Source organism: Rana temporaria, chromosome 5 (assembly GCF_905171775.1).
Source record: "Rana temporaria chromosome 5, aRanTem1.1, whole genome shotgun sequence".
In the NCBI taxonomy this organism is placed as follows: Eukaryota; Metazoa; Chordata; class Amphibia; order Anura; family Ranidae; genus Rana; species Rana temporaria.
The window spans coordinates 101,573,395-101,594,023 of NC_053493.1; the positions used below are offsets into that span (position 1 = coordinate 101,573,395).

A 20,629-nucleotide genomic window follows, 5' to 3' on the forward strand; every position below is an offset into this window, starting at 1 on the left:
CCCCCCCCACAGGAGCCTCTGATCGTGACCCTCAGCCCCTCTGACACAGCAGGTTTATTGTACAAGCATGAAAACACAGTGAAACATAGAAAGTAATTCTCAAAGCGGTAGTAAACTCAACTTCAGAAATTAGTATCTGCTAAATCTGTGGCGGTGCTTCTGTAGAGGGCGCTGGAGCGCCGCCCCCTCTGGCTCTTGCACCGCCACTGATTACAATAACATAGATTCATGCATTTTATTTCTTGCACACTTCTCCCATCATTGATTAGAAAATCATTTGTTTTTCATAAAAAAAATGTTTTTGCTGTCACAATGTAGAGCACAAGTGTCAAACACAAATCCGACCCTCCAGGGCATTTCATGTGACCCTTGCACCTCTCCTGCACCTGCAGGAGAGCTCCAGCCCTCCTCTAGTCCCCCTCCAGACTCCTAGGCCCAGATTCTCAAAGGGCTTACAACGGCGCAACGCCATGTACGCCGTCGTAAGTCCTAATCTGGGCCGTCGTATCTATGCGACTGATTCTTAGAATCAGTTACGCATAGATATCCATTAGATCCGACAGGCGTAAGGCTCTTACGCCGTCGGATCTTAAATGCATTTTTTTTTTGTTCGCTAGGAACGCCTCCGTCGTTTTCCCCGTCGAGTATGCAAATTAGCTAGATACGCGAATTTCCAAACGTACGCGCGGCCGACGCAGTAAAGTTATGACGTTTACGTTAGGTTTTTCCGGCGTCAAGTTGCCCCTGCTATATGAGGGGCAACCAATGTTAAGTATGGCTGTCGTTCCCGCGTTGAAATTTATAAATTTACGTTGTTTGCGTAAGTCGTCCGTGAATGGGGCTGGACGCCATTTACGTTCACGTCGAAACCAATGACGTCCTTGCAACGTCATTTGGAGCAATGCACCCTGGGATATTTTACGGACGGCGCATGTGCAGTACGTTTGGCGCGGGAACACGCTTAATTTAAATGCTACACGCCCCCTACCCGCCTAATTTGAATTAGGCCGCTTGCGCCGGGTGATTTACGCTACGCCGCCGCAACTTTACAGGCAAGTTCTTTGTGAATAAAGCACTTGCCTAAAAAACTTGCGGCGGCGTAACGTAAATGAGATACCTTACGCCCGCCCTAAGTTACGCCTTTCTACGAGAATCTGGACCCTACTTTCTGCTTTCAAGCAATGCATCCAGCTTCTCCCCAGCAGCAGCATAAGGAAAGGGGGGTGCACTGTGATGGAAGGGAGGGTGGGGGACTAAACTTCTGATGGTGGGATGGCTCTTGACATCTAACGTAAGGGGAGGGGATGCGCTGGACATCTAATCTTACAGATACAACCGGCCCTTTTGAGAACAATCATAATGCTGATGCGGCCCACAATGAAATTGAGTTTGACACCCCTGATGTAGAATATAAGACTTCCTATCATCTGTGCCCAGTCTTGACACAAAGGAGTTAATCCAGCTCTGAGCAATCCTCTTTTATTTTTTCAGTGAGATAAACGGACAAACAGGAGAAAACTTTTGTCCGTTCTTCGCCCTTGCTGTGAATGACAGGTTATTTACATATCTCATGCACTAGCCTGAGACAGGCATTATTTTTTTTATTCACACCCCCACTCCTTTTCTGAAGTCATGTGGTTACTTTTCTGGATTTTGACTGGATGTTAGTGATCATAGCAGAATTTAGTGTAAGGAATACACAGGAGAAAATGCATGTTGACAAGGGGAGTGTAGAGGTGGGCGGGGTGTCTACTGACATCACGACTCCACCCACCGAGCTCCAGACAACAGACCCACCCACAGAATCAGGAGGCATGTATATCCTTATAGATCAGCACTATGGCAGTAGTTTAGAAAGGATGAGAGTGGGTTTACATCCACTTTAAATTTGATGGCCGCACGAAAATCTGATGTTCCTGCAACCCACCAAGGGTGCGAAATTCGCATTCAAATTCTTATTTAAGATTTTCGAAAAAAATGTAATAAAAATTTGACCCATGACCTTACTTGAAATCTGAAATCCAGGAGTTACACAAAAACACCCTTGCAGTGGAGCTACCTCACACAACAAGTGTTAAATGCTTCTTAAGTTTAGGGATAGAGGAATAAGCTTTAACACATAGGGCCGGATTCATAAAGAATTACGCCGGCGTATCAGTAGATACGCCGACGTAACTCGGAATCTAAGCCCGTCGTAAATTTAAGTGTATGCTCAAACTGAGATACACTTAAAACTAGCTAAGATACGACGGCCTGCACCGTCGTATCTTAGGGTGTAATTTTTTGCTGGCCGCTAGGTGGCGCTTCCGTTGTTTTCGGCGTAGAATATGTAAATGACTAGATACACCGATTCACGAACGTACGCTTGCCCGTCGCAGTAAAGATACGCCGTTTCTGTAAGAGATACGCCGCGTAAAGATAAAGCTGCCCCCTAGGTGGCATAGCCAATGTTAAGTATGGCAGTCGTTCCCGCGTCGAAACGTGAAAATTTTACGTCGTTTGCGTAACTCGTCCGTGAATGGGGCTGGACGTAATTTACGTTCACGTCGAAACCAATGACGTCCTTGCGGCGTACTTTGGAGCAATGCACACTGGGAAATTCCACGGACGGCGCACGGACGGGTCACCAATAATTAACATAAAACTTGCCCCCTCATCCTCATTTGAATTAGGCACGCTTACGCCGGCCCCATTTACGCTACGCGGCCGTAACTTAGGAGGCAAGTGCTTTGTGAATACAGCACTTGCCTCTCTGACTTACGGCGGCGTAGCGTAAATACGATACGCTGCGCCGCAGTAACAATGCGCGGATCTACTTGAATCTGGCCCATACTCTATTCCTTGCTTCTTCAGGTGGGCCCTCTCCATCCTCATGTACAAGGCAGGGTAAATGGTTCTGCATTGTTCTTGATGATGTCAGTGTGCGGCCGCTGGCCAAAACACCTTAGAGAAGAGGGCATAGCCTGGGAGAAGCCTGCCAGAGCAAGGAATAAGGTATTACAGCTTATTTATCTCTCCCTAGACCTAACCCTTGTAGTATGGCAGAAAAATAAACAGATCTCTACTTACAGATAGGGTACGGTTACACTACCATGCTACCCTGGTCAGTTTTTCCATTCTTGTGTATTATATCCAGGTCATCTTAAGTCTGCTCTGAGTGAATACATTTCTCGAATTGGTGGAGTGAAGCTCATAAGAAGCAACAAAAGGCTTGGTGTTATAGGAGGCCGTATGCTTGGGGCAGCCAGAGCAACAGGGGAGGTTCTGGTCTTCATGGATCCACATTGTGAATGCCACCCAGGCTGGCTAGAACCGTTGCTGAACAGAATAATGAATAACAGGTAAGACATTTTCTAGAAAAGCACTGCTGCCAACCTGCAAAATGTGTGTAATGTCAGAAAAACACAAGTCAACCATAAAAACCAACCAGATTGTTTCTTTATTTCTGATCTTCAGGCAAACAGTAAAATACACAGTTGAAATACATATGTGGAATTTGTTTTACCTGACAAAGGATTGTCATTTTGGTCCAACCAGTCCTGAGATTTACACAGCTCTGCCACTGTAGTAAAGTAATATAGCCCAGCAGGCCCGGACTGGGACAAAAAATAGGCCCGGGCATTTTAGACTGAGCAGCCAATTTTTCCAGGGACCAGGGGGGGGGGGGGCGCGGCGCGTTAGACATTCGTGGGTGGCTGGTGTCGGCCCTGCCCTCCACACTGTAATGTACAGGAAACACTGTAATATAACGGGAACTGCATTGTAAAGGGGCACTGCAATGATTACAGTGCCCCTTTACAGTGCAGTCCCCTTTATATTACACTGTCCCAGTCCTATTGTGGCCATACAATGCTAGTACTGTCTGTCTCCTATTGTGCCCACACTGCCCAGTGACACTGACCTGCTCTCTTTTTGGTGGTGCGGTACAGCGTGGCTCTCTCTCTCTCTGGTGGTGCAGGAACAGTGTGGCTCTCTCTCTGGTGGTGCAGGAACAGTGTGGCTCTCTCTCTGGTGGTGCAGGAACAGTGTGGCTCTCTCTCTGGTGGTGTGGTACTGTACAGCATGGTTCTCTGGTAGTGTGGGTACAGCGTGGCTCTCCCTGGTGGTGCGCTACAGCGTGGCTCTCTCTGGTGGTGCGCTACAGCGTGGCTCTCCCTGGTGGTGCGCTACAGCGTGGCTCTCCCTGGTGGTGTGCTACAGCGTGGCTCTCCCTGGTGGTGTGCTACAGCGTGGCTCTCTTTGTTGGTGCTGGGGCTATTAGTTCCCCCAGCACAGTCCTCTCTTTCAATTTACATGTCTCCTATAATAGCTGCCTTATGGCACTCCTTTAGCGTGTTTTTGGTTCTCCCCCCCCCCCCCCAGCAGAGTGCATGCTGGGGAGTGTAGTTAGCTGCCTGCTGAAAACAATTGGGCCAACTATCTCTGGGACTACATTTCCCATAATGCCTTTCTGTTTCTTCCGATTGGCTGCTGTTGTGGGGACATCTCCTCACATGTGCTGCCGAGTCCCGACAAGAGAAGGGGAGGGGGTGAGCGGGGGAAACGTCCTGCCAGCAGCCTGAAGCTCTCCCCCTTTCCCCACCGTGCAGACCGTGACACTTTGGCTGTAGGAGGAGGAGGAGCAGTCCCTGGGAGCAGAGGAGCGGAACTGTTCGTATCGGCTCAGAGGCTGGGCTGTGTGTGAGTGAGACACACAGCTCAGCCGATGCAGCCGAAAGTTCCGCTGAAGGCACAGGCACGGCCGCATAGCGTAGGGTGACCAGACATCCCCAGTTTCAGGGGACAGTCCCCTGATTGAGGACACTGTCCCCGGACCAAGTCTGTCCCTGGTTTTGTCCCCAGATTGGATTTAATAGGGGGCAGGGTCAATTTCAAAGACAGTCCGTGCAGAATTAAAATAACAAAATTTGAATTACACCCCCCGCTCCGCCGTGCCTACTAGCATAAGGGGGGGTTGTATTTTCCCATTATCTGTGCCCCTTTCTGATGATCATGTGCTGGTCAGAGTGGAGGGAATATTTCTTCAGTTTCAGGCACATGCCCATTCAGCTTCGCTCGCATGTTATTCTGCCTTGGCTCAAATCCTGGCCAGCCACCTGCCTATCTCCTTGCCTTCCCTGGCGGAGTGGTCTTCCTCCGCTCCCCACCCAGTAGTAGCCGGGGCCTGAAGAGTAAGACTTGAGAGGCTGTGAGGCGGGCGGAGAGTCGCTGATTGTTGCCATTACTAGTAAAAAAAAAAATATGTCCCCGGATTTCATTTTAAAAATCTGGTCACCTTAGCATAGCGGTATCGGCGAGCGGCGGCCGCGGCCTGTGTTAACCATGTTCAGGCCGCGGTCGGCACTTACCTACCGCTGTGCAGCCTGAACAGCAATAGGCTACGGCGCGGGTGGCCCTGGCCAGGTCGACCCACCGGGCATATGCCTGGTCTGCCCTATGGCCAGTCCGGGCCTGTAGCCCAGTCACCTTCCCGCTTCTTTCCTGTGATTGGGCAGTGAAGAAGCAGACATTTGTGCCTCTGTTGGGATCCCCTCTCAATGCCTGTCCAAAAAGGTTTCCTCTTGACCGTACACATTCAGATACAGGCCCAGATTCAGGTACCTTGGGCGTATCTCTGCGGCGGCGTAACATATCCGATTTACGTTACGCTGCCGCAAGTTTTTCAGGCAAGTGCTTTATTCACAAAGCACTTGCCTGTAAAGTTGCGGCGGCGTAGCATAAATCACCCGGCGGAATTCAAATTCGGCGGGTAGGGGGCATGTATCATTTAAATGAAGCGCGTCCCCGCGCCGAACGAACTGCGCATGCGCCGTCCCTAAAATATCCCAGTGTGCATTGCTCCAAATGACGTTGCAAGGACGTCATTGGTTTTTAGACGTGAATGTAAATGACGTCCAGCCCCATTCACGGACGACTTACGCCAACGACGTAACTTTTTAAAATTTTGACGCAGGAACGACGGCCATACTTAACATTGGCTGCGCCTTATATAGCAGGGGCAACTATATGCCGGGAAAAGCCTAACGTAAACGTCGTAACTTTACTGCGTCGGCCGCGCGTACGTTCGGGAATTCGCATATCTAGTTAATTTGCATACTCGACGCGGAAATCGACGGAAGCACCACCTAGCGGGGAAAAAAAATTGCAGTTTAAATCCGACGGCGTAAGAGACTTACGCCTGTCGGATCTAATGGATATCTATGCGTAACTGATTCTAAGAATCAGTCGCATAGATACGACGGGCCAGATTAGGACTTACGACGGCGTACATGGCGCTGCGCCGTCGTAAGTCCTTTGAGAATCTGGCCCATAGCTCCCAACTCTCCCTGATTTTGAGGGACTGTCCCTGATTTGGAACTGTGTCCCTCTGTCCCTCATTCCTCCTCATTTGTCCCTCATTTTGGTCTGATCTATATAGTTTTATATCAAATGCACTTTTTATCTATCAAAAAGTGTTCCCCAGTGCTAAACCTTTCATCCAATTTCTATATTGCTGCATTTCTAAATTCCAAAAGCCAATATAAAGGAATAGTAGTGGCGCGCACCCGCGACCCGGTCCGATGCTCCGTGACCTCAGCCGCAGGACTCGCGGACCCGATCGCCGCTAGAGTCCCGCGATCGGTTCCCGGAGCTGAAGAACGGGGAGAGCTGTGTGTAAACACGGCTTCCCCGTTCTTCACTGTGGCGCTGTCATCAATTGTGTGTTCCCTAATATAGGGACGCACAATCAATGACGTCAGACCTACAGCCACGCCCCCCCTACAGATGTAAACACACATGAGGTCACACTTAACCCCTTCAGCGCCCCCTTGTGGTTAACTCCCAAACTGCAAATGTAATTTTCATAGTAAACAATGCATTTTAAATGCATTTTTTGCTGTGAAAATGACAATGGTCTCAAAAATGTGTCAAAATTGTCCGAAGTGTCCTCCATAATGGCGCAGTCACGAAAAAAATCGCTGATCGCCGCCATTAGTAGTAAAAAAAATGTTTTAAATAAAAATGCAATAAAACTATCCCCTATTTTGTAAACGCTATAAATGTGGCGCTGACCAATCGATAAACGCTTATTGTGATTTTTTTACCAAAAATATGTAGAAGAATACGTATCGCCTAAACTGAGGAAAAAAAATTGTTTATATGTTTTTGGGGGATATTTATTATAGCAAAAAGTATTGCATTTTTTTCAAAATTGTCGCTCTATTTTTGTTTATAGCGCAAAAAATAAAAACCGCAGAGGTGATCAAATACCACCAAAAGAAAGCTCTATTTGTGGGAAAAAAAGGCGCCAATTTTGTTTGGGAGCCACGTCGCACAACCGCGCAATTGTCAGTTAAATTGACGCAGTGCCGAATCGCAAAAAGGGGCCGGGCCTCTTACCTGCATTTTGGTCCGGGTCTTAAGTGGTTAAGGGGGCGTGGAAAGGGGTGTATCCTTTACCTGCATACTTTTGCTGATAGGTGTCCCTCATTCCCATTTTAAAAAGTTGGGAGGTATGCGTACATGAAATGGTTTCTACTACAAAAGCATCTTTTGGGACCGCACTATTTGGATAATTTCACTTTAACAATTGCTACTAACAAATATTTCACATGCAAACTTAATTACTGTTTAATTGAAACGTATACTGTAAAACAGATGTTAGCCGTAAACTCCGGTTTCTAAATATAGTTGTTCCCATCAAGTACTATGGTTCGGATTCCGGCCTTGGTAAGAATTTAAGGTCTATGTTTTTCATTATTTGAAGGCCTATAAAAAGCCTTTTTACAGAATGACTGTAAATTTGTACAGACAGGTTCTCCTTTCTGATTGTATCTTTTTATTGCTGTATTTTTTCCCCCTATGCAATTGTATGTTTTATGTGTTCTATATGTGTTGCTTACCTCTCTTTGTATCAGCATGTGAGGCAGAGCAGGAAATGGTTGCGCTATATAAATCTTCACTAATAAGATAAATGTGACTCACAATGTTAAAATAATCAGACATTCTCAGACAACACCAGATGTTTGTAGCACAAAAAAAAAGAAAAAAATATATTTTTAGACTTTCAGACTAACTTCACACACTTTGCTCCAACATCCAAAATCATCGAAATACGGCCATAACAGTAATAAGTAAAGTGGAAGTAAATGAGACCTATCCCATGCTGGAGTGAATTGTTGATAAAGTTGCACATTTATCTTTTATTTATATATTGCATGTATTTATATAGCGAAAACAATTTACGCAGGACTTTACATAAGTTATACATTTACTTCCGTCTCTGCCATCAAGTAGCAAACAATCTAAGGTTCCTATCTTATATGATACATACACATCATAGGGCCAGTTTACATACTAGCATGTCTTTGGAGTGTGGGTGGAAACCTAAGTACTACTGTACCATAATAGCTAGATTCACGTAGCCCCGCGCAACTTTAAGGTGGCGTATCGTAGTTATGCTACGCCGCCTTAAGTCAGAGAGGCAAGTACTGTATTCTCAAAGTACTTGCCTCCTAACTTACGGCGGCGTAGCGTAAATGCGGCGGGCGCAATCGCGCCTAATTCAAAATAGGCTGAGGGGGGCGTGTTTTATGCTAATTTAGTTTGGCCTGACGTGATTGACGTTTTTTTGGGACACCTACATTACCCAGTGTGCATTGCGGCTAAGTACGCCGCATGGTCCTATTGATTTTGACGTGGACGTAAATGATGTAAATCCCTATTCATGGACGACTTGCGCAAACGACGTAAAATTTTCGAATTTGGAAGCGGGAACGGCGGCCATACTTTAACATTGGCTACGCCACCTAGGGGGCATCTTTATCTTTAGGCTGCCTATCTCTTACGGAAACGGCGTATCTGTACTGCGTCGGCCGGGCGTATATTCGTGAATAGGCGTATCTAGTGATTTACATATTCTACGCCGACCGCAATGGAAGCACCACCTAGCGGCCAGCCTAAATATTGCACCTTAAGATAGGACGGCGCAAGCCGTCGTATCTTAGATATGTTTAAGTGTATCTCTGTTTGAGAATACACTTAAACATAGGTCGGCGCAGATTCCGAGTTAGGTCGGCGTATCTACTGATGTGAATCTAGCTATAACTATTTAATTGTCACATATTTGAAACAATTTGCAATGAAACTTGTCTTTAAAGAGGAACTGCAGTCTGCTCACATAATTTGTAATAAAAACATATTTGCCATTCTGAAGCTTCCCTCAAACGACTTTGCATATTACTTTATATATACTGTGATTCTATACTTGCTAATTATGCTGCAGAAATCTCCCTCCACTGAGTCTGGCTGCAACCATTTTAAAGCGGTTCTCCACCCTAAAGTGGAATCCCGCTGATCGGAACCCTCCCCCCCTCCGGTGTCACATTTGACACCTTTCAGGGGGGAGGGGGGTGCAGATACCTGTCTAAAGACAGGTATTTGCACCCACTTCCGGCCACACGCTACGGGCAAAAGACGGGTTTTTCTGACTTCCCGTCTGTCGCCCGTTGTGTGCTGGGAACACTCGGCTCCCAGCACACAGCGTGTGAGCCAATCGGCGGGCGCAGCGCGACTCGCGCATGCGCAGTAGGGAACCGGGCTGTGAAGCCGCAGCGCTTCACTTCCTGGTTCCCTCAGCGTGGATGGCGGGGGGAGCAGCAGAGAGACGAGCGATCGCTCGTTCTCTGCTGCGATCGGCGCTGGACTCCAGGACAGGTAAGTGTCCTAATATTAAAAGTCAGCAGCTGCTGTATTTGTAGCTGCTGGCTTTTAATATTTTTTTTCCATGGCACATCCGCTTTAACTGTGGGCAGCTGAAGCTGCTGCCTGTTCACTTCCTGGATTTACACAGACACACCTCCAGCTCTGCAGCTCTCATTGGCACTCTTATGACTCATCCCCCCTCCCTTCCTGCCAAACTCGCACAAGAGTGAGAGAAAGAGCTGTGCATGATGTCATAAGCCTAGGCTTTTTACCAGACAAAAAACAGGAAGTGGGTTGTATAAGGTATTTACTGGCATTTCCATTACCCTTCCTTCTCTATATAGCTTCGCTGGCTGTAAAACTCCACCACTTCACGGGAGAGGTGCTTGTGACAGTTTTGTCAGAGTTGCAACAGATTCATATACATCTTACGAAACATTGCATGTTCTGTTGTTTGTAGCACTACTTTGAATCTGATCGCTAAAGAGTATCTACGACACAGTTTATGAATTCCAGGCACTGTTTAACCACTTGCCATCCATATAACTTACTTATATGGTGGCAAGGTGGCACTGCTGCACCAGATCATGTACCTAGTACATAAACCGACACTTGCGGGTCTGGGGCACACATGCACACCACCGGCAACACTCTCCCGCTGTGAATATCCACACCGGGAGCTGATCTGTGGGTACCGCAGACTCGATGTCCGCCGGCACCCCCTGCTGATCAATCAGCACAGAGGCAGAATGGCGATCTCCCTATCTAAACAAGGCAGACCACCGTTCTGTCAGAAGGGGAAGCAAGGATCCTGTGTTCCTGCAAAAAGTGTCAAAAGTGTCAGTTAGTGTCTGACTGTCTGCCGCAATATCGCAGTCTCGCTATAGGTCCCTGATTGCCACCATTACTAGTAAAAAAATTAAAATAAAAAATATCCCATGATTTGTAAACACTGTAACTTTAACGCAAACCAATCAATATATGCTTATTGGGAATTTTTTTACCAAAAATATGTGGATGTGTTTTATAGCAGAAAGTACAAATTCTTTTTTTTTCAAAATTGTTGGTCTTTTTTTGTTTATGCCGCAAAAAAAAAACAAAAAAAAAACACAGATGTGATCATATACCACTAAAAGAAAGCTCTATTTGTGGGAAAAAAGGGACATCGACTTTATTTGTGTACAGCGTCGCAATTTTCAGTTAAAGTAACGCAGTGCTGTATCACACAAAATGGCCTTGTGATGAAGGGGGGTAAATCTTCCGGAGCTGAAGTGGTTAAAGCCCTTGTGCTCAACATGCAGCCTGTGGGCACCTTTTAGGCCTTGCTAACTCTCCTAGACTCCTTTAATTCTGGCAGCAGAGTAGTGGCAGAAAAAATGCTTGACGTTTGTAAACTTGTGCAACATGTTTAGGCGCATCAAACGCCGGGACACTAATTCATTTAAATGGCCATTGAAATAAATGAATGCCCAAGCGCAAAACACGCCTAGTGCTTAGGCGCATTTAGATGCTGTAACGGCACCCCAAATGGGACAGGGGTTAACGCCGTTTAGGATATTCCATTCCGGAACATAAGGCAGCTAGCGACACTCCACAATCCGGCGAACACGACGCCTAAACCCCCCCCCCATTAATGAGACACACAGCTCTGTTTGAGGTTCAAAACAGGAAATGCCTTTAATGAGAAATACAGGCTCTTATATACACTTTAGTATACCACAGGAGATATGGCCCGGATCCACCCACAACATCACACAATGGTACCTAACGAGCCCCCCCAATACACATCATCCTATATACATCTTTTAGCAGACATCCTGGCTCCGGCACCTGACCTAATTTACATGAGCTAATTAACTACAGCTGATGACTCAGACGCCTGACCTTTAGGTTGTCTGCTAACTTACAATACACATTATCACAGGACTCCTTCACACAATACAGGGTCAATTAGCACACGCCCCAATGAAAGATCCTCAGAGGCCATTCTAGATTCATTTACATCACAACAGACAGAAAGGTGGGCTGGAGTTGATGGCATTAGCATCTAACAGTATGTATCCCCACATTATGAATTAGTCACTCTTTCAATTAACCCATTGAGTTCAGAATCAACAACCAGTAAATAGTTCTTTACAGATATCCTGGAATATATTGTGAATTACAGACCCATATTAAAGCAGTCCAAGACATATTCTGAATGTCCATTTTTTTCTGGCTCATGCTTTCTAAGAGCTTCTGGGTTCCACAGGCCCTCCCGTTACAGATGTGTGTACACATGTTTAGGTGAGTCAAGCATTTATTTTTTATACAAAACTTTGCTGCTCCTGGCTGTGGGTTTTTTCATGCCTTTAAACACCCGAGCCTCTAAACCTCTAAATCACAGGGACTACTACACCCGCCAACACTACTACACCCGCCAACACTACTACACCCGCCGACAGTATTTACCGTCAATTGTGTTATATCTACCATTACCTTCATACACATGGTGTGGACCTGTCTTATGATCCGTCCTTTTACGGGAATCGGTGGTTGATGCTCTTAGTTATACTTGTGACTTTGCCTTGAGACCTGACCCACTCTTTCTTTTGCTGGATATAATGGGGGATGTGGAGGCTAATAGACATGCTAAGTTATTTCTCACCTATGCAACTTTTTACGAAAGACGGGAAATCTTGTTGACCTGGAAATTGCCCACACTTCTGACTGCGTCTGCTTGTAAAAGGTTATTAACCTGGTTCTGCCTCTCTATAAGATAATGTATGAGAGCAGAAACAAAATGCACACCACATCTTTAATCTTTTTATTTGTAAAAAAAATGGAAAACAATTTATCATTTTCCTTCCATTTCACTATTATGTTCCACTTTGTGTTGGTCTATCACATAAAATCTCAATAAAATACATAAAATACCATTCTTTTTTCGTGTCATAGAAATAGAATCGTGTCGCCCATTCTAGATGTCATTGACTGGAAAATGTACGACTATTATCACTCACCTGACCTGAGACAAGGCGTGTTTGATTGGAAACTTGATTTTCACTGGGTTACTCTGGCAGAGAGTGAAGAGAAGGTACGACAATCTCCCATCATTCCATTCAGGTAATGTTTAATTATTTAGCCAAGACGAAAGATACAAAGCGTTACTTTGCTTGGCCTTATTTGAAGTGGATGTAAACATATACCCAGTGAAGTTTATAGCCTCAGATGATACACAGGGATGAAACAAATCTCCCTACATAAGTTTTACATGTATATCTGCTGTGTTTAGCTTTATATGTTCTTTAGAAAGCTCAGATCGTGTTAGATTTTCTTTTCCTGTTCAGCACTGGAAGTAAAGCCTGAGCATACAGCCAAGACAGCTGATTGGAGGAAAAGCACACACACCCTCTCCTCATAGGTAGAGACTTTTACAACTGTTTGTTGAATAGTTCAGCACTCTGCAAATCTACAGTGCCTTGAAAAAGTATTCATACCCCTTGACATTTTCCACATTTTGTCATGTTACAACCAAAAATGTACAGTATCTCACAAAAGTGAGTACACCCCTCACATTTTTGTAAATATTTTATTGTATCTTTTCATGTGACAACACTGAAGAAATGACACTTTGCTACAGCTTGTATCGCTTGTATAACAGTGTGCATTTTCTGTCCCCTCAAAATAACAAACAGCGTCATGAAGGCCAAGGAACAAACCAGACAGGTCAGGGATAACGTTTTGGAGATGTTTAAAGTAGGGTTAGGTTATAAAAAATATCCCAAGCTTTCAACATCTCATGGAGCAATGTTCAATCCATCATCCGAAAATGTATGGCGCAACTGCAAACCTACCAAGACATGGCCATCCAACTAAGCTGACCGGCCGGGCAAGGAGACCATTCATCAGAGAAGCAGCCAAGAGAATTAAAATAACTCTGGAGGAGCTGCAGAGATCTACAGCTCAGGAGGGAGAATCTGTCCACAGGACAACTATTGGTCGTGCTCTCCACAAATCTGGTCTTCATGGAAGAGTGGCAAGAAGAAAGCCATACGATGTCCTGTTTGCAGTTTGTGGGAAGCATGTGAGGGACACAGTAAACTTGGAAAAGGTGCTCTGGTCTGATGAGACCAAAATTCAACTTTGTGGCCTCAAAGCAAAATGCTATGTGTGGTGGAAAACTAACAATGCACGTCACCCTGAACACACCATCTCAGCTGTGAAACACGGTGGAGGCAGAATCATGTTGTGGGGATGCTTTTATTCAGCAGGGAAAGGGAAGCTGGTTAGAGTTGTTAGGAAGATGGATGGTGCCAAATACAGGATAATCTTAGAAGAAAACCTGTTAGAGTCAGCAAAAGACTTGAGACTGGGGCAGAGGTTCACCTTTCAGCAGGACAATGATCCTAAACATACAAACATACAATGGAATGGTTTAGATCAAAGCATATTCATGTGTTAAAATGGCCCAGTCAAAGTCCAGACCTAAATCCAATTGAGAATCTGTGGCAAGACTAGAAAGTTGCTGTTCACAGACGCTCTCTACCAAATCTGACAGAGCTTGAGCTATTTTGCAAAGAAGAATGGGCAAAAATGTCACTCTCTGATATGCAAAGCTAATAGAAATATACGCAAAAAGACGTGCATCTGTAATTGCAGCGAAAGGTGGTTCTACAAAGCATTGCATTGAATACAAATGCACAACACATCTTTAATCTTTTCATTTGTAAAAAAAAATGGAAAACCATTTATCATTTTCCTTCCATTTCACTATTATGTTCCACTTTGTGTTGGTCTATCACATAAAATCTCAATAAAATATATTTACATGTTTTGGTAGTAACATGACAAAATGTGGAAAAGGTCAAGGGGTTCGAATACTTTTTCAAGGCACTGTATTAATAGCATCCTCCCTGACACAAAACTTAGGCTGCTTTTATCTCAGTTGACAAAGACCTTGTCAGAAGTTCTCATGCTGATAACAGAAGAAAGGAGCAGGAGACAGCTATGGGACATAGTGCTTTGAAGAGAGATAACAAAACACTTTAATTTCATGAATCGGGTTTACATCCACTTTAACATGAAGGTCAATGAACAGTGGCCACACTAACCAATTTGAAATCCTCTTTCATGATCTGAAGTCTACTGCATTAAACTGACACTGGATTGCCTGTAATGGGTTACTGTACTTTGAGCATCACTACTACTCTTTGCACTTACTTCTCACTGAATAAGTCTTTGACTGCAGTAAAAACAAGACAAAAAAAACAGCACTTTTGAAAATGTATTTCCCAGTGTATAAAACTGCAGGTACAGCAAACACGTCAACTTTTTGGATACATGAAATTATTGACTTACTTTGTGACACCCCTCGGAAAGTGCTACTTGTTAGCCTACCCTATGATGGTAATGCTCCTGCATTCTTATAAAGTCTCAGAGTAAGCTTGTAATACATATGTAATAATAAGATGACATGATTTATAAACATGTATTACCATTTCAGTGACTATTGACCTAATGAATAACTTATGGATTGTGATTTTAAGTGTTTTAATGTACATCATGTAATAATGTGCGATATTCACCCAGAACTCCTGTAATACCAGGAAGTGTAATAGCTGTCGACCGTCACTACTTCCAGAATATTGGAGCCTTCGATACAGGCATGGAGTACTCAGGAGTCGAAAATATTGAGCTTTCTCTTCGGGTGAGTTAACATATCATGAATCATGGTGAGGAATATAAAAGAAAAGAAAACTAAACTCAGCCAACTGACTGTTGGCTGGTTTAGTGAAAAGGGACAGCTAATATCACATGCTATATACTATTAGGTAGATTCAGAAAGAGTTAGGCCGGCTTATCAGTAAATAAGCCGACCTAACTCAGAATCTACGCCGACTTATGTTTAAGTGTATGCTCAAACAGAGATACGCCTAAACATATCTAAGATCCGACGGCTTGCGCCGTCCTATCTTAGGTTGCAATTTTGAGGCTGGCCGCTAGGTGGCGCTTCCATTGCGGTCGGCGTAGTATATGTAAATTAGTAGATACGCCGATTCACGAACGTACGCCCGGCCGACGCAGTACATTTACGCCGTTTATGTTAGAGATAGGCCGCGTAAAGTTAGAGCTGGGCCCTAGGTGGCGTTGCAAATGTTAAGTATGGCCGCCGTTCCTGCGTCGAAATTAGAAATTTTTACGTCGTTTGCGTAAGTCGTCCGTGAATAGGGATTTACATCGTTTACGTCCACGTCGAAAGCAATAGGCCCGTGCGGCGTACTTAGCCGCAATGCACACTGGGAAATGTAGGCGCCCGGCGCATGCGCAGTTGGAAAAAAACGTCAAAAAAGTAAGGTCAAGCCCCATTAACATAAAACACGCCCCCTTACACACATTTGAATTAGGCGCCCTTACGCCTGCCCGCTTTAGGCTACGCCGCCGTAACTTAGCAGGCAAGTACTTTGAGAATCAAGTACTTGCCTAGCTAACTTACGGCGGCGTAGCCTAAACACGCTAAGCTACGCCGCCGCAAGTTTAAGCCACTCTACCTAAATCTACCTATATATATCCTTGTGTTCTGGTCCATCCATTGTACACCATCTTTAAACATCCCAACCACCCTAAGGCCTAATAGATTCTGATACATTAGGGGTATGGTTTCTGTTTTACAAAGCATGGAGTGTATGTTGTACAACGTATATATAGGTCTGTAGCAATGTTCTCTGACTGTGGTGTTAACAAAGTCTTTATTATTGTTTTTTTGTGTATTTGTTGACAGGTTTGGCTCTGTGGTGGCTTAGTTGAAATTGTACCATGTTCACGAGTTGGCCACCTGTCTCAAATTCACAGCACATCTAATATAACTGAAGATGATGCAATTCTTAGAAACAAAATCCGAATAGCAGAGGTTTGGATGGATTCATACAGAGATGTCTTCTATCAGAGCTTTGGAACGGAGCTCTTAAGCAACCTGGTCAGTGGAAAGTTTTCTCTTTATTTAAAAGCTTTTTTAGTAACATGGGGGAGGACTTTAACCTGTGCATGTTTTTTTATGGTTGTCCGTGCTTTTCTGCTCTGGTAAAACATACTTACCTATTATCTTGTCCTGAGGAAATAGCTAATGGCCAATCTCCTCAGAGTCACAGATAGCAAAAAAAAAACATGGTGGAGATTCTAGGCCTTCTCTAAAGTTTTAGCTGGATTTGAACTTTATTATTTATCAGCTATTGTTCCACCTTGTGATACTATGTAGAATCATGGTTAATTTATTTTTTCATCTTTTAGAGCAAGAAGACTGATGTCACTGAGCGTAAACAACTGCGACTGAGACTTGGCTGCAAAGGGTTCCAGTGGTTTTTAGAAAATATCTATCCAGAAATCAATAACTCAGTCTCGGTGCAAGGATCATATGGCCTAGTAATACTTTTTTTATGTTGTGTGTGTGTGTGTATTAATTTAAGATCTATCCATACAATTTCCTAATAACTGTCCAAGATTTTATGAAGGTTAATATTTAAAGTGTTACCAAACCCACAACAGTAAAATCAGTCTGTATATGCAGTAAAGCATGCTTGTTATACTCACTGTGCAACCTAAGGGGTTTATCCTACGTATTGTGTAAAAAGGTTGTTTGAACTTGTCTTCTCTGATCTTCCCCTTCTTTCACAGTCTCCAATCCATCTCCTGATAGAACAGAGCCTTGGGGCACTCTGCACATGCTCAGTTTAGTGTGTATTGCTAAAGAGGTTTTTTCTTGTGATCAACACAGGGCCAATCATCACTGTCCAGACAGAAGGTCAGGGGTCCTGCAGCCCCATAGGACAGTCAGAGTAGAATGAAAACTCCTCCTACAAGCTTTAACAAGAAACTGATAAAAGTCATAAGACTGCTATATACTGCTGATGAGAAAAGGTATTTAGCAGTTTATATTTACTAAAATAATTGCATTTCTGTGTACTGTGGGAGACCAGATACAGTGAATGCAGGGGCGTGGGTTTAGTAACACTTTAAGTCTTTTACCTACGTACTACATAAATTTAAACAAAAGCTATTCTGAAAAAATATATAGCTATTTCTGACGTTCTTCAGAAAAAGCTAGCTGTCTGGTTTACTCTGATTTCAGTACTTTAGGTCACTGATCTGAAACAAACATGCAGATCTGGCAAGTCAGTATGAAGTATGGATGTGGAAGTATGGACTCAATTTTGTTCATGCTTAAAGGGGTTGTAAAGGAAACATTTTTTTTCATAATAAGCATCCTTTACCTGCAGACATTCCTCTTTTCACTTCCTCATTGTTCATTTTTGCTCAGAAGTTGCTCTATTTCTTCTCTGTTCTGTTCACTTCCTGCTTGTCTGATTGTTACTCACCACCGTGAAGGGAGGCTTTACTGCGGTGGTCAGTGACGTGCTTGCCCCCTCCTGGGAACTACAACTGTGCGGCAGGACGCTCTCTACGTGTTAGAGACTTCAAGGAGGTGTGAATTACTGGGCGTGCCGCAGTGCATACTGGGAAATGTAGTTCTTACATGAACGAGCGCCACAAACCAGGCAGTGAATGAGAGAACAGAAACTAGAACCCCGGAGGTGATATAGATGAAGGAATTTAATAGGTATTTACTCGTTTTTTAACAGAATCATTACACTATTCTGTCTATCTTACAGACATTAATTTTAGGCAATTTTTTTTTTCCTTTACAACTCCTTTAAAGAGAAACATTGGTTTTTCATTTTTAAATCAGCAGCTAGAATTCAGAATTCTTGTGGTCCGGTCCACTCGCCCTGCACATGAGGATACCTTTCGCGCAGAACGCCTAGGACCAGGCAGGGACCACGTTCATATGAGAATCAAACATTATGACGGTTCCTGGGCTTAGAGAGGAGTCTTATACAGTTTGCAGTAATTAATTTCATATTCCCTCTGTAAAAGTACTGTCCCGTGTCAATACATACTTTAACTTGATGTATGTTATATTTAGAAGAGACATTGCTGAGCCCGCGCCCTCTCCTTCCATCCAGCGTACCACTGCCACTTCGCTCCCAGTAACAGAGTGGGGTCCTGCCATGCGCCTAGCATGGATCCCCATGCATGCACTAGTTAACTTCTTCTCTCCCATTCCAATGCGGCCAGGCTATGAGTCTCTATTATGCCGATTTGGTCCCGGTTGCTTCGGGAAACCAACCGCTGGGAAGAGAGACAGATTACCATCCTCTTCACTACCAGAGCATCTGTCACCTATACCAGGTACCACACTTCTCGACAGGCTGCAACGTACATTGCACTAGTTTTGGTTAATCCTATCTCCTGTGAATACAGAGTATATGGAAATGGGTGTAAAAAAAAAATCTAATCAAAAATAATATTTTTCTTTATTTGTATTCACAGCTGTTTAATACGGAAGCAGACTCCTGTGTGCAGGCCATGTACAACAGCCGAATGTCACATCACATGGTTGAACTTTCAGACTGTGCTGTAAAAATGGATCAGGTATAAGTGAACATGTATTCACTATTATTTCAGCTATGGTGGAATTGTTTTTGAATTATGCCCAGAGCTGTGTGAACCTGCTCCATTAAAAGCCGGTCACAGTGTCCTGACATGCGAATTCGGTTGCGGGGAAACCCGCATCCATTTTGGACTAGTGTGAACACAGCCTAAAGGTGTGTAGATACACTTAACTATTGAGTTTAGGCATTTCCAGTGAAGGGTGCTGTTAATGGTATAGCATAAAGTACGAATATGGGGTATTGTTAATGCTACAGCATACAGTGCAAAGACATTTTAGATAAGAGCAGCTTCACACTGCCCCAGTGTGGTCCTGTAGAGCTTTGAGCAAAGTGCCGCTATTTCGCAGGTTTTGTGCAGGGATAAGCTGCGCTTTCCCATAGTCTTTTATGATGGTCAGTGGGTTTGGTGCAGTTTTAGACAGCTCAACAAAGATACAGAATGCAGGATTTCTGGTATGCTTTCTAAAACCACACTAAACCTGCAGGACCCCATAAACGCCTATGGTAAAGTGCAGCTAACCCACAGGAGAACCGCGAGTTAGCTACGCTTAAGCAAAAGTGCAGTGGGGCAGTGCGAAGCCACCATGATTGTGTACTTCTAACTGTGTAGGAACAATTTGGGGATTTGCTTTTTATAAATGGCACTTGAGAAAACACATTTGAAAAGACAGTGTGTCTGTGATGGCTGTGATCTGAGCTGTCATTGGGCAGCTCAGAAAACAGTCACATTGTAAAGAGCCAATCACAGTGGCTCTGTAGCTTGAGATTGCTGTAAGCCAAGCATAAACACTAGTAGCGTTTACAAACATACAGGTCATAAATGTTTAAAAACAGTCAGAATCCTGATGACCAAAAGTCTCACTGGTCCAATCAGGTAACAGAAGCCCCGACTCACCCGTTTATGTGTGGATTTCTCCTTTAGAACAAGGCAAATAGCCAGAAATGGGGAGGGGTAGAAAGGAGAACCCAACTGTTGCCCTTAACTCCAGAATAGGAAAAGGGATCTGACAGCAGTATTCTCCTAAATAAATCTTTATTCAAAAAATTTAAATGTATTGAAAAGGCACAGACAATAGGTGATTGCAAATTACAAATTAAATAAAAAAAAAAGTTGTCATTTATTTATTTGTAATTTGCAATCACCTATGGTCTGTGCCTTTTCAATACATTTTCATTTTTGGAATAAAGATTTATTTAGGAGAAAAGTGCTGTCAATTCCCTTTTTCTACTCTGGAGTTAAGGGCAACTTTTGGGTTCTTCTTTCTCCCACCCCCACCCATTTTTTACAAACATTTAGCCCATTCACCATGGAGGAAGCTCCCCTTACTTCATGGTGAATGGGCAAAATGTCTGTAAAAAAAGAATTGCAGCAGATCGAAGGTAAAGGTAGTGGGGTTCTAAAGTGCCACTGACCACTAATGATGATTAAATATTGGATAGTGGTTATTTTTAGAGAT

The 20,629-nt window shown here is 44.0% G+C and overlaps 1 protein-coding gene across 1 annotated transcript in view; it reads left to right on the plus strand.

The window, feature by feature from the left end:
- Window positions 1-20,629, plus strand: part of GALNT15 (polypeptide N-acetylgalactosaminyltransferase 15) — a 40,479-nt gene that overhangs the window by 9,288 nt on the left and 10,562 nt on the right. The window contains exons 3-8 of the mRNA XM_040352952.1: window positions 3,137-3,341; window positions 12,622-12,789; window positions 15,256-15,373; window positions 16,445-16,639; window positions 16,951-17,082; window positions 19,051-19,152. Of these exons, the coding sequence (XP_040208886.1) occupies window positions 3,137-3,341; window positions 12,622-12,789; window positions 15,256-15,373; window positions 16,445-16,639; window positions 16,951-17,082; window positions 19,051-19,152 (920 nt within the window). The remainder of the gene's footprint in view (window positions 1-3,136; window positions 3,342-12,621; window positions 12,790-15,255; window positions 15,374-16,444; window positions 16,640-16,950; window positions 17,083-19,050; window positions 19,153-20,629) is intronic.